Here is a 14,259-nt window from a genome sequence, read left to right on the forward strand (position 1 = left end):
TCAAATAGAAAATTACATACTTTCAAGAAATATTCCATTGGAAATATTATTTCTTCGTACAAGTTGAAGGTAAATTGGTACCTGTCCTTATTTCTTTTTTCTTACGATCAGACACAATGTGCAGATAACGGGTGGAGGGATTGCCTGCAAGAAGAAGAAGTACTGATTATTTTATGTTGATCCGCCCTCGTAAAAGGGGAGCTTTTCCTTCCTTCGATAACTTTAGAATGACTTACGCTTTCGAAACGTTATGGATATTTTCGATCACCCTTACTACAAAGTTAACAAACGTTTATTAGTGCTGATAGGGCAATGGCCTTATCAGAATTCATATGATCGTTTTTTCCGTAGATGTTTTGTGAATTTCATATTTACCGGATTTGCTATCACACAGGTATTAACAGATTTGATATATATATATATATATATATATATATATATATATATATATCAACGCACGTGTATATATGTGTATGAATGTTTAGTTAATTATAGTGTTAACTATAAGATTATCGATAGATTGCACTGGTTTCTACCTGTAATGGAAATATTGATGTGATACTCGAGAGTGTACCATTTATATGCGTTTTTATCGCTATGGTAATAAAATATTACACATATCAGATTCAAAGGAATAACGTAAGTAACCTTTCAATTAATTTGATAGTTGATATAAAATTAATAATAAATAATAATCTTTAATAAAAGTCTTTTTCTTAGAAGACTTTTTTTCTCTCTCTCTTTTTCTCTGGCTCTCTTTTACATTGTTTGATTTCATACTATTTGCAACAATAAATATAAAGTATTTTATTAATCTAGAATTTATCTTTGCAGATGCAGTATCTTCTGAAACATATTGTTAAAAATTGGCAAATATGGGAAACACGAGAGGAAATGAATATCATGCACGAATTTGCCGGCGAAGGAAGATTCTTTACGTTGGTCTATATAAGTAAATATTCAAAAATCTTATGAAATATTATATTTTTTTAGATAAAGATCGATATTCCCTTTTATACAGCATATATATACATATGTATGATATTTTTCCTTATATTGCCATTTTTTCCGCGTCTTATGGATATCATCGTACCTTTAAACGAGTCTCGCCCTTTGAGATCAATAATTAAGAGTTATTACTTCGTCGACGGAAATGAATACTTCTATTCTATTTATTGTCACATGAGTATAGAAATTACGGTTGGAATTACTGTATTAATTGCTTCAGATAGTTTATTTTTGGTTTTTAATTCACACATATGCGGTTTGTTTTCTGCTGTAGGGTAAGAAAGATATTATCTTTTCTCTATAAATTCTAATTGATATATTTTATAATAAGATTGACACTATATAAAATTATAGTTTTCGTTTAGAACATTTGTTGTTCAATCGGATTGACTCGGAAATTTTATTGGATCGTCAAATAAGAAAACTATGTATCGACAACTTTGTACATTCTATTAAAAATCACAAAAGAGCATTGGAGTTAGTATGAGCATACTTTTAATATAAATTAATACTAGAAATTATTATTATATAGTGACTTACGCATTGAATGAATTCGTCGCTCTTCTAATTAATTCAAATATTTTTCCCAAAAGGTTTGCTGAACTTATTGAATCTTCTTATTCAATATCTTTCCTTATACAAGCTTTTTTGGGTTTGATATGTTTGAGCATTTCTATGTTTCTAGTAAGTTTTTCCATTTATTTCTATAATGAAAATAAATTTCATGTCTTCTTTATATTTACCGTTTTAGATATTAATGTCACTTGACAAACCACCAGAAGCACTCACATTTTTGATTTTCGCATGTGCTCAATTTCTTCATCTTTTATGTATATGTTATCCTGGACAAAGAATGATAGATTACAGTACTGATATACGTATTAAAGCGTAAGATTAGATTAATATGAACAAGTGTAATTAATAATGAATCTTCATAATAAAAATCGATCATTTCTTTTACAGATATAATGGATTGTGGTACGAAGCACCAATTGAAATTCATAGATTAGTGTTACTAATAATACGACGAAGTATGGAACCTTGTTATTTGACTGCTGGAAAAACATTTATATTTTGTTTAGAAACTTTTTCAAAGGTAAACAAATTTTGAAAATTGATTTGCTATATTTTACATTCACTTATTATATAATAATTTTTCTTTTTTAAGATTTTGCAAACTTCTGGTTCGTACTTCATGGTGATTGTATCGACGCATTAGTTATCAATAATATTAATTAATTGTAGTTATTAAATACAAAATTTTTATTTAGGCAAAAATAAAACTTTGAATCGTTTACTTGTTGATATTGATTAATCAATTTCAATAATCCTTAGACGTTGACAATTCTTTATTCAAAATTGATGAAGATCTTCTGTCTTGAAAATTAGTTTAAATTCGTATTAATTTGAATGATATGAATAAACGAGAAATTCAAATTCTATATTGATATAAGATTACAATGAGCACAGTACTAAGTATAAAATAAAATAGATAAGTAAATTTATCCGTAAGGGAGAAAAATCAATTAAATAATAAATTTGAATTGGGGAACGACAAAGGTATGAAGTTTTTCTGCAGATAAAGAAAATTACATACTTTCAATTTCCTTTTCTATCAGAAAATATTTTTTTTTCTTGTCACCTGACAGCAAATTAATACCTGTCAATATTTCGTTTCTCGTTCGACGTATTATAATATGCAAATAATACGAAGGGCCATTCTCTATAAGAAAAAAAAGCTATGATTATTTTATGCTGATCCGCCCAGTGAAAGGGGTAGTTTGTACTTACATCGATAACTTTAGAACGCTTTACGCCCTCGAAACGTTATGGATACTTTCGACCACCCTTACTATAAAGTTAACAAGCGTTTATTGATGATGGTAGGGCAATGGCCTTATCAGAATTCGTATGATCGTTTTTTCGGTAGATGCATTGTAAATTTTATATTTATCGTTTTTACTATCACACAGGTATTAACAAATTTCACTTATGACTGTGTACGTGTATGCACTTGTATTTAAAGAAATTTTAATTAATTTATTGTGTTAACTATAAGATTATCGATTAGGTGGCATTGATTTGTACCTGTAATGGAAATATCGACATTATACTCGAAAGTATACCATTTATATGTGGTTTTATCGCTATGGTTATTAAATATTATAGCTATCAAGTTCAGAGAAATAAAGTAAGTTAATTTCTTCAATTAATTTAATAGTTGTAATAAATATAATAGTAAATAATAATACTTCAATTCGTTTTTTATACATTTTTTATACTCTCATATTAGTTCGTTTTTTTTCTCTCTCCCTTTTTTTTTTTTTTTTTTTTTTTTTATTATTATTATTGTAACAATAAATGTAAAATATTATTCTTTATGTACAAATTATTTTTACAGATTCGGATTCTTTTGAAACACGTTGTTAACAATTGGCAAATATTGAAAACTCGAGAAGAAATGGATATCATGCACAAATTTGCCGGCGAAGGAAGATTTATTACGTTCGTCTATATAAGTGAATATTCAAAAACATTTATTATATAAAATAATTTCTTTCTTGAAATGAAGATTGGTACCTTTTTTTTTTATAGTATATATATATACATGTATGATAATGTTCCTTATTACTCCACTTTTACCACGTCTGATGGATGTCATTCTACCTTTGAACGAGTCTCGCCCATTGAGAAGTGTAATTAGAGGCTATTACTTCATTGACGAAAAAGAATATTTCTATGCGATTTATTGTCACATGTGTATAGAAATTACGATTGCAATTACAGTACTCATTGCTACGGATAGTTTATTTTTGGTTTTTAATTCACACATATGTGGTTTATTTGCCATAGTAGGGTAAAGAAGATCCCTTCTTTTCTATAAAAATTTTCCTGCTATATTTTGTAGCAATATTAATTCCATATAAAATTGTAGATTTCGTCTGGAACACTTGTTGCACGATCAGATCGATTCTAAAATTTTATTGGATAATCAAAAAAGAAAAATGGTTTTCAATAACGTAGTACATACTATTAAAAATCATAAAAGAGCATTGGAGTTAGTATGAAACTACTTTTAATATAAATTAATATTAAAATTTGATATTAAAAATTATATATAATGGACTTACGCATGGAATGATTTCGTCGCTCTTCTAATTAATTCAAATATTTTTCCAAAAGGTTTGCTGAACTTATTGAATCTTGTTATTCGATACCTTTTCTTGTACAGTCTTTTTTGGGATTGATATGTTTGAGCGTTTCTATGTTTCTAGTAAGTTTCAATTTTTTATTTCTCTATTTAACATATATTTTTTTCCCTCATTATATTTATTGTTATAGGTATTAATGTTGCTGGATAAAAGAGCAGAAGCATTTAGGTTCATCGCTTTTTCATCTGCACAATTTCTTCATCTTTTATGTATATGTTATCCTGGACAAAGAATGATAGATTACAGTACTGATATACACATTAAAGCGTAAGATTAGATTAATATGAACAAGTGTAATTATTAATGAATCTTCATAATAAAAATCGATCATTTCTTTTTATAGATATAATGGATTGTGGTACGAAGCACCAATTGAAATTCATAGATTAGTGTTATTAATAATACGACGAAGTATGGAACCTTGTTATTTGACTGCTGGAAAAATATTTATATTTTGTTTAGAAACTTTTTCAAAGGTAAACAAATTTTGAAGATCGATTTGCTATATTTTACATTCACTTATTATATAATAATTTTTCTTTTTTAAGATTTTGCAAACTTCTGGTTCGTACTTCATGGTGATTGTATCGACGCATTAGTTATCAATAATATTAATTAATTGTAGTTATTAAATACAATATTTTTATTTAGGCAAAAATAAAACTTTGAATCGTTTACTTGTTGATATTGATTAATCAATTTCAATAATCCTTAGACATTGACAATTCTTCATTCAAAATTGATGAAGATCTTCTATCTTGAAAATTAGTTTAAATTTGTATTAATTTAAATGATATGAATAAATGATAAATTAAAAACTTATGTTAGTATAACAATACAGCGTTACTGAGTATGCATAAAAACAGGTGAATAGATTTATCCGTAGAAAGAAAATCAATTAAATAAATAATAAATTTAACTTTGTGTAAGGAAGACAATGAAGGTGTGAAGGTTTTCTGTAGATAAAGAAAATTATATACTTTCAATTTCCTTTTCCATGAGGAAATATTTTTTCTTCTTGTCACCTGACAGCAAATTAATACCTGTCAATACATCGTTTCTCGTTCGACGTGATAAAATATGCAAGTAACACGATGGGCATTCTCTATAAGAAAAAAAGCTATGATTATTTTATGCTGATCCGCCCAGTGAAAGGGGTATCTTACATTTACATCGATAACTTTAGAATGCTTTACGCTTTCGTAACGTTATGGATAGTTTCGAGCATCATTACTATAAATTCAATAAACGTTTATTAGTGCTGATAGGACAATGGCCTTATCAGAATTCGATTGATTGTTTTTTCCGTAGATGCATTGTTAATTTTATATTTATCATTTTTGTTATAACACAGGTATTTACAGATTTAATATATGATTGTATATGTGTATGTGTATACATTTAACGAAATTTCAATTAAATTATTTTGTTAACTATAAGATTATCGATTAGGTAGCATTGATTCTTACCTGTAATGGAAACATCGATATGATACTCGAAACTACACCAAGTATATGTGGTTTTATCATTATAGCTATTAAATATTACACCTATCAGATTCAAAGAAATGATGTAAGTTTTCTTCTAATTAATTTAATAGCCAAAAGTAATATAATAATAAATAATAATATTGTACCTTTTCTTTGATGGATATTTTTTTTTTTTTTTTTTTTTTTTCTTTTTTTTTTTTTTTTTTTTTTTTTTTTTTTTTTTTTTTTTTTTTTTTTTTTTTTTTTTTAATAATTATAGTAATAAATGTAAAGTATACTCTTAATGTAGAAATTATTATTGCAGATTCAGGATCTTTTGAAAAATATCGTTAACAATTGGCAAAAATGCAAAACTCGAGAAGAAATGAATATCATGCACAAATTTGCCGACGAAGGAAAATATTTTACATTTTTTTATACATGTAAATATATAAGAACATTTAATATAAAATAATTTTTTTCTGCTAGATGAAAATGAATAACCTTTTTTTTATAGCATACATATACACATGTATGACAATGTTCCTTGTTATACCACTTTTTCCATGTCTGATGGATGTCATTCTACCTTTGAACGAGTCTCGCCCATTGAAAAATATAATTAGAGCTTATTATTTCATCGACGAAAATGAATATTTCTATGAGATTTATTGTCACATGTGTATAGAAATTACGATTGCAATTACTCTACTCATTGCTACGGATAGTTTATTTTTGGTTTTTAATTCACACATATGTGGTTTATTTGCCATAGTAGGGTAAAAAAGATCCCTTCTTTTCTATAAAAATTTTCCTGCTATATTTTGTAGCAATATTAATTCCATATAAAATTGTAGATTTCGTCTGGAACACTTGTTGCACGATCAGATCGATTCTAAAATTTTATTGGATAATCAAAAAAAAAAAATGATTTTCAATAACGTAGTACATACTATTAAAAATCATAAAAGAGCATTGAAGTTAGTATGAGACTACTTTTAATATAAATTAATATTAAAAATTATATATAATGGTATTACGCATATAATGAGTTCGTCGCTCTACTAACTAATTCATATATTTTTCCGAAAGGTTTGCTGAACTCATTGAATCTTGTTATTCGGTATCTTTTCTTATGCAATCTTGCGTAGGACTGATATGTTTGAGCGTTTCTATGTTCCAAGTAAGTTTCTATTTTTTTTATTTCTATATTTAAAATATGCCTTTTTCCTTCTTCATATTTATTGTTATAGATATTAATGTTGCTGGATAAAATATCAGAAGCATTTAGATTTTTTGCTTATTCTTGTGCTCAGTTTGTTCATCTTTTATGTATATGTTATCCAGGTCAAAGAATGATAGATTACAGTACTGATATACGTACTAAAGCGTAAGCGTGATATGATAAAACAAAAGTTACTATTAATTAATTTTTATCTTAAAAATTGATTATTTTTATAGATATAATGGTCTATGGTACAAAGCGCCAATTGAAATTCATAGATTAGTGTTATTAATAATACGACGAAGTATGGAACCTTGTTATTTGACTGCTGGAAAAACATTTATATTTTGTTTAGAAACTTTTGCGAAGGTAAACTAATTTTAAAGATCAATTTGATATATTTTAAGTTCATTTAATAAATAATAAATTTTTTTCTTTTTTAAGATTCTCCAAACATCCGGTTCGTATCTCATGGTAATTATATCAACGTATTAGTTATGAATAATATTAATTATCTGTAGTTATTCAACATAATGTTTTGACTTATATAAAAATAGAAAATTTTTATCGTATTATCCATTGGTGTTGATTGATTATTTGTAATAATTCTTCGATTTGCAATAATCTTTTAATGTTATTTTTGAGCAGATGTCAAAAGAATCAACAAAAGAAATTATAATGCACAACGTTTGCAATATTTTGTTTGTTATTATTTTCTTTTTCTTTCTTTTTACATATATATCCATATGTAGGCGGGAAGAAAATTATGGTCTTTCGGAGTCCTACACTTTTATCGTGACGAGTATAGCATGTGCGATGAGTATGAATCAACCAGTAGTATACACCGCTTTATTTTCCTGACACCTATTCGAACTCACGTGCATAAAAGCTGAAAAGAAAAAAACCATTTATTAAATTTTCAAATGACTATTTTCTTTTTTATAGAATTAAACAATATTAATTTATACACTAGCACAAAATAATTTTGATTTCTTTTATCATGACAAAAAGTATTACTTTTTATCGAGTAAGTAACATTAATATATTCAATATTATCTTTAACAATGATGTTGCATATATTTGAATAATTTTTCCTGACAATACAATTATTAATTGTTGATAGGTGACAATCAATGGATGTCTTCAAATATGTCGCCTTTCTAATAGTCCAATAGATTTCACACATATTTTTTCTAAACAAAAGTTATTCTAAACAAAAAATAATAAACGACAGTAACAATGTTTATTTGAAAACGTAAGTATTGAATTTGTAAAAAAATATTTCTTTTAAATTTATCAAAATGTTTGATTTGATATTTTTTTTTCTTCTTCTCTTTTTTTTTTTTTTTTTTTTTTTTTTTTTGACACAACACAAAACTCCAACAAAGTTAAGAAAGTTAAATAAACTTTTGTCTTATACTATACGATACTTTTATCGTTGCATTAAGACAATGTTATTAATAATATCAGACAATTTTATTAATAAATTATAAGTAATTAAGGACAATCTTAATCGTTCTATAGTTTCGAATTCTTTTAGAATTGTAAAAAAATAAATTTTAAATAGAATCATATATACATATATATATATATATATTTTTTTCCTTTCTTTGTATTAGTAATTTCAAATGAAATAATAGACAATTCATTTTCTCTTTCCAAAATCTTCTTATTAATCTATCCAATCATTAATCGATAATTTAATGAGAGAAAAAAAAAACTTATCAAACCGTAATAAAAATAATTTTCTTATCTTTGAAATAAAATATATCGTCTTATAAAAAGAATCGATATTTTTTGTACTAACAGTGACTATTGAACTAACGTGTATTGAAATTAAAATGAAAATGCAACGGATCAAGTAAACAACAAGATAAATTACTTACTAGAATTCTTACCTTAAAAGATAAAATTATATATTTTCAATTGTAATCTGTCTTGTAACAAAGACATATTTCCTTTTCGCGGAGTATCACTAACATATAATTAAAACAGTATCTTTTAATACACGTACGATGATACCTGAGATAAAAGAGAATGAAAATGATAAAAAAGAAGTTCGATCGTATTATTAATTATCGTATATGTCTGAATGATAATAACAGGTTCTATATAAATTCTCTTGACGTAACATCTAAGACGTGTGACTACTCGTGGGTGAACGACGAACGGTTCTGAATATTTTACATGAAACCAACCTCCCCCCCCCCCTCCCCACATAGTAGGAGTAACTTCCATTATGCTCTTTAGAAGAAGGATTAGTTTAGAATGTATCGTGTCTTTGACATGATAATATGAATATCTTCGAGGGTGGCTTTTATAAGTGTAACTATCTTCTCTTATATTTTCTTGGATTGTGGCCTTATCAAAAGTCTCGTTCATGGCGCTTTTATCTCGTTAATATAATGTTACTATCATTTAATTTACCTCAGGTGATTGATTCCCCTTTTTCTCCCATATCATACACTTATATATATGTATATATATATATATATATATATATATATATACACCATATTATTATATCAATTAAAAGATTCACATTTTACTTCATATGTTTAATTATAGTTTCTAAAATTGTACACTTCTAAGGAAGATATTGATGTTATATTAAAAGTTATTCCAGTTTGGGGTACATCAATGAACGCAATTATCAAGTATTATACTATTCATTTAAGCCCGTGCAATGTAAGTGTGCTATCATTTCAATGCGATTAAGATTAAGAGAAACTGTGATTCTTTTAGTTTCTTTTCTTTCTTTTCTCTTTTTTTCCTTTTGTTTTTTCTACCCAGATGAAAACATTATTAGATGATATTATCATTGATTGGAAAATTTGGAATACCGAAAAAGACATTGAAATTATGACGAAGTACGCTAAGGAAGGACGATTATATAGTTTAATATACGCTGGTAAGAGCTGATTCATTCATAGATCATATACGATCAATTTAATAAAATATTATCTTCTTTTTTTCATTTTTTTTTTTTCTTTTTTTTTCTAGTATATGCATATTTTACCTCGATAGTATTCTTAGGTGTTATCTTCGTGCCACGTATGATGGATATAATTCAACCCCTTAACGAATCTCGTCCTTTAAAATTACCAATTATATGCGAATATTTCCTAGATCAGGATAAATATTTTTATCCAATTTATTTCCATGTGTTTATATCCCTATTAATATCTGTGACAGTTTTAATAGCTGCCGATATCCAACTTATGATCTTTACTTATCACGTTTGCAGTGCATTTGCGGTTATAGGGTAAGATAAATAATCCTCGTTGAATGACCTATATTAGAATTAAATAATATTTCAAGATAAATTTTATAAATCATAGATATCGTCTGGAAGATTTTTTAAAGGACGCATATGTAATAAAGAATTGGACTAATGATCAGCGTAAAAGATATAGAGAAAATCTCGTCTTTTCCATTAATGGTCACAGAAGGGCTATAGAGTTAGTATGAAAACAGAGATAGCATGTGTCTATTAAATCCACATGTTTAAAATGGTTTTTTCTACTGAAGGTTCGCCAATTATATCGAATCTTCATTTTCATATTCTTTGCTCCTACAAAGCGGTATCAATATAATTTGCATGTCCATTTCTTTGTATCGGGTAAGCAATTTTGTTATATATATATATATATATTATAATCGGTTTAAATGATTAACAATTGTATATCAATTTGATGGGCATTATAGATTAATAAAGAAATGGGGAAACGATTCGATGAAGTTTTACGATATGTTCTTTTTGTAATTGGTCAACTATTCCACATGTTTTATACTTCTTATGCCGGACAAATGATAATAGATCATAGTACTAATATAGGTGGAAAAGCGTAAGTTTGATTAAAAGAAAAACGAAAAAAAAAAAGCAAGAGAGAATTCAAGATATTGAATTTTGCAACAATAATAATATCAATATTGAATTGAAATATAATTATCATAAATTATACTTTATCATGATTCAATGATATTTAATAATTTTTAGTTATAATTCAATGTGGTACGAAGCACCAAAAGAAATAAATAAATTATTATTATTAATAATGAAAAGAAGTGTCGAACAATCGAATTTGACTGCTGGAAAGATCTTCATCTTTTGTATAGAAAGTTTTGGAACGGTAAGCACAAATTCCATTAATTAACTTATAACCAATTTAAACGTAAATATATATTATATATGTGTACACATACATACATATATACAAACCTTGTAATATATTATTTTTTCCTCTTTAAGATCTTACGCACGTCGACCTCATACTTCATGGTACTTTTATCGGTACATTAATCGAGAACGATCATTAAAAAAATTGTACTTTTATATAATAGAATGCAATACTTTTGTTTATCTGTAAAAAAAATGAAAAACATGTTTTATTTTTTAACGAAATACACTCACTCTTAAAATATTTATAATTTTTTTTTTTTTTTTAATTAACAACAAAATAATAATACGTAACGATTGAAGTGAAACTTTACATATCCCTAACGACTTTGTCAAAGGTAAACGAGAAACTAATGTGAAACGAAGTAACAAGATATTAGACAGATAAATACAAGTCAAAGTAACAAGTTAAATCATTAATTGATTCTCGTCATTGATTGATTGTTCGTTAGAAAGACATTTCCTTTTGAAAAATATCAAATGTCACGTTGTGAAAGAGATAATTAAAACTTGCCCTTCTTCGTTAACATCCAAAGAAAATAATGAACTTACAATGACGTATGTTATTAATCTGTCCACCTTCAATGATACATAATAACCATTCCTCGGTACGTACCAGCTTGATATCCTTTGCTCAGTAGTCTTTGAATATTTTATAAAGAAACGCCCAGCTAAAAGGGAGAGAGAGATAGAAAAAAAGAGAAAAAGAGAAAAAGAGAGAGAGAGAGAGAGAGCTTTCTTTAGCTTCTTACAGAAACTATTCTTCAGTATGTTAACTTCATCAGTACAACATGGATATATTTCAACGTCATTTCTACAAGCTCAATAATCGATTATTATCCTTCGTAGGTTTATGGCCTTATCAGGATAAAAAATCTCATTTATTTCGTTTATACTTTTTGAACATTGCATTGATGTCTTTCAACATGACACAGGTGATCATTGATCATCGGCATTAATAGCGAGGAAAATAATAAAAAAAAAAGAAAAGAAAAAAATAAAAAGAAAAAAAAAAATGATAAAACAGATTTAAAATATAATCATACATTTTACACAGATATTTCAATTGTACACTTCTAAAGGAGATTTTAATATGATTATTGAAATTGTCCCGACGATAGCAACGATGATAAACATGATGATCAAATATTATACTTATTACATCGGTATGTTCAATGTAAGTTTGTAATAATAATTGTAAAATAATATTTCCAATGAATTTGATATTCTCGCATGATGTTCGCAGATAAGAAAACTTTTGGATAAAATGATCATCGATTGGAAAATCTGGAATACCAAGGAAGAAATAGAAATAATTAAAAGATATGCCGAGGAAGGTCGCCTTTATACTTTAGCATATACCAGTAAGATATCATATTTTCTATTTAATAATAGTTATATATATATATATATGTATTATATATATGTATCCTTGTTTTAAATGATCTATTATATTGGTTTCTTTTTTTTTTTTAGTATATATATACGTTAGTACGGTATTATATTTATCGATATCGTTTTTACCTCTTCTTCTGGACGTAATTCTACCTTTAAACGTATCACGGCCTTTGCAACCGATCGTTTTAGGCGAATACTACTTTATCGATCAATCTGAACACTTTTATTTCATTTTCTGTCACATGGCTTTAACAATTTTACTTGCCATGACGATTGTAATAGCAACCGATACACAATTCTTCGTTTTCACTTCTCACGCCTGCGGAGTGTTTTCAGTCGTAGGGTACAAAAATATTAATTATTCTTTTCTTTTCTTTTTTTCTTTTTCCTTGTTTTTCTTTCTTCTTCTTCTTCTTCTTTTTTTATAATAATCAAAATCTATCGCAAATAATTGATACAAAATGAATTGACTTTTAGATTTCGTTTCGAACGATTAATGAAAAGTAATGAAATTACTTTTATGATTAATGAAAAGAATAAATATTTTAATTACCGTGAATCATTAAATTACGTTGCATGTTCCATCGAAGGCCACAGCAGAGCTATAGAGTTAGTATGATATATCGAAATAATCAAATTACGACTAAATTGTGCAAATGATTTTTGATTGAATATTTTCAATGAAGGTTTGCGAATCTTATCGAATCATCTTTCTCAATCCCTTTGCTTATACAATGTGGAGTAAACGTCGCATGCTTGAGCGTTTCCTTATATCGTGTAAGCATCAGTATCATTGTTCATCTTAAAATGAATAAATGCATAGATTTAATATTAATTACATTATATTTACAGATGACAATGTTGTTGGACATGTCCACGGAAACATTCAAATACATTGCCTTTTTAGCCGCACAATTATTTCATATATTTTGTATATGTTATTCCGGACAAAGAATAATCGATTATAGCAGCGAGATCTTTTTAAAAGCGTACGTAAAAAAAATTTCAATGACGATGAAATAATCTTCAAAAAATATTTCAAATATATTATTTTATACCTTTTAAAGATACAATGGTCTTTGGTATGAGGCACCATTAGAGATAAGAAAATTATTACTTTTGGTTATAAGACGAGGCATCAAACCATCTAAATTAACCGGTGGAAATATATTTGTCTTTTGTCTGAAAGGTTTTTCAACGGTAAATTAATAACATATAGAATATATACTTATGCACAATTATATTAATATATTTTTAATAATTAATATTATCTAATATTTTGTTTTTTTTTTTAAAGATCGTTCATACATCTACCTCATACTTCATGTTTTTGTCCTCGATGAATTAATTAATAAATCCTATTTGAAGTAATCAAGATCTTGAATGATCATTTTCTTTCTCACACATCGTTCATTGATGAATGAAACGAAAGATATTGATGTAAATATCTGAAGAAGAACAATTGCAATATTCGAAGAAAACAAACTTGTAATTGTCTTTATAAATTCTCTTTCTCTCTCTCTCTCTCTCTCTCTCTCTCTCTCTCTCTCTCTCTCTCTCTCTCTCTCTCTCTCTTTCTTTCTTTCTCTTTTTTTCTTTCTTTTTCACCTCCGAGTAAGAAGTATTTTTCAAAGTAATGTAAAGACACTATATACTCTTATAACTATGTATATATCACAATACGTCTCAAGTAGAAAGCAATAATAAAATATTAATACGTATTATAGATTTATTATTAAAGGTTCTATCAAAGAGACTTTTTATTTC

General features: G+C 26.7%; 1 protein-coding gene across 1 annotated transcript; it reads left to right on the forward strand.

The window, feature by feature from the left end:
* The first annotated feature begins 244 nt into the window (after positions 1 to 244).
* LOC124955263 lies at positions 245 to 14,003 on the forward strand. Its single transcript, XM_047509429.1, has 43 exons — positions 245 to 394; positions 520 to 639; positions 835 to 952; positions 1,022 to 1,283; positions 1,363 to 1,485; positions 1,602 to 1,692; positions 1,760 to 1,896; positions 1,972 to 2,104; positions 2,177 to 2,206; positions 2,814 to 2,981; positions 3,080 to 3,199; positions 3,410 to 3,527; positions 3,604 to 3,865; positions 3,944 to 4,066; positions 4,192 to 4,282; positions 4,351 to 4,487; positions 4,564 to 4,696; positions 5,407 to 5,574; positions 5,673 to 5,826; positions 6,378 to 6,468; positions 6,547 to 6,669; positions 6,782 to 6,872; positions 6,943 to 7,079; positions 7,151 to 7,283; positions 7,359 to 7,388; positions 7,563 to 7,615; positions 7,667 to 7,751; positions 9,206 to 9,346; positions 9,483 to 9,602; positions 9,708 to 9,825; positions 9,918 to 10,179; positions 10,256 to 10,375; positions 10,446 to 10,536; positions 10,623 to 10,762; positions 10,915 to 11,047; positions 12,152 to 12,271; positions 12,341 to 12,458; positions 12,571 to 12,835; positions 12,970 to 13,101; positions 13,179 to 13,269; positions 13,345 to 13,481; positions 13,560 to 13,692; positions 13,790 to 14,003. The coding sequence occupies exons 1-43, from the start codon at positions 251 to 253 to the stop codon at positions 13,838 to 13,840; spliced, it is 5,547 nt and encodes a 1,848-aa protein (XP_047365385.1). The 5' UTR covers positions 245 to 250; the 3' UTR covers positions 13,841 to 14,003.
* The last annotated feature ends 256 nt before the right edge of the window (positions 14,004 to 14,259 follow it).

This window comes from Vespa velutina, chromosome 17 (assembly GCF_912470025.1).
Source record: "Vespa velutina chromosome 17, iVesVel2.1, whole genome shotgun sequence".
NCBI classification, from domain to species: domain Eukaryota; kingdom Metazoa; phylum Arthropoda; class Insecta; order Hymenoptera; family Vespidae; genus Vespa; species Vespa velutina.

Bases quoted from the DNA above. Each gene is read 5' to 3' on its own strand.
- LOC124955263 (XM_047509429.1), top strand. From the start codon at position 251: ATGGATATTTTCGATCACCCTTACTACAAAGTTAACAAACGTTTATTA. The intron at 7,284-7,358 runs GTAAACTAATTT...TTCTTTTTTAAG, and splicing joins GTTTAGAAACTTTTGCGAAG to ATTCTCCAAACATCCGGTTC. The intron at 12,459-12,570 runs GTAAGATATCAT...TTTTTTTTTTAG, and splicing joins TTATACTTTAGCATATACCA to TATATATATACGTTAGTACG.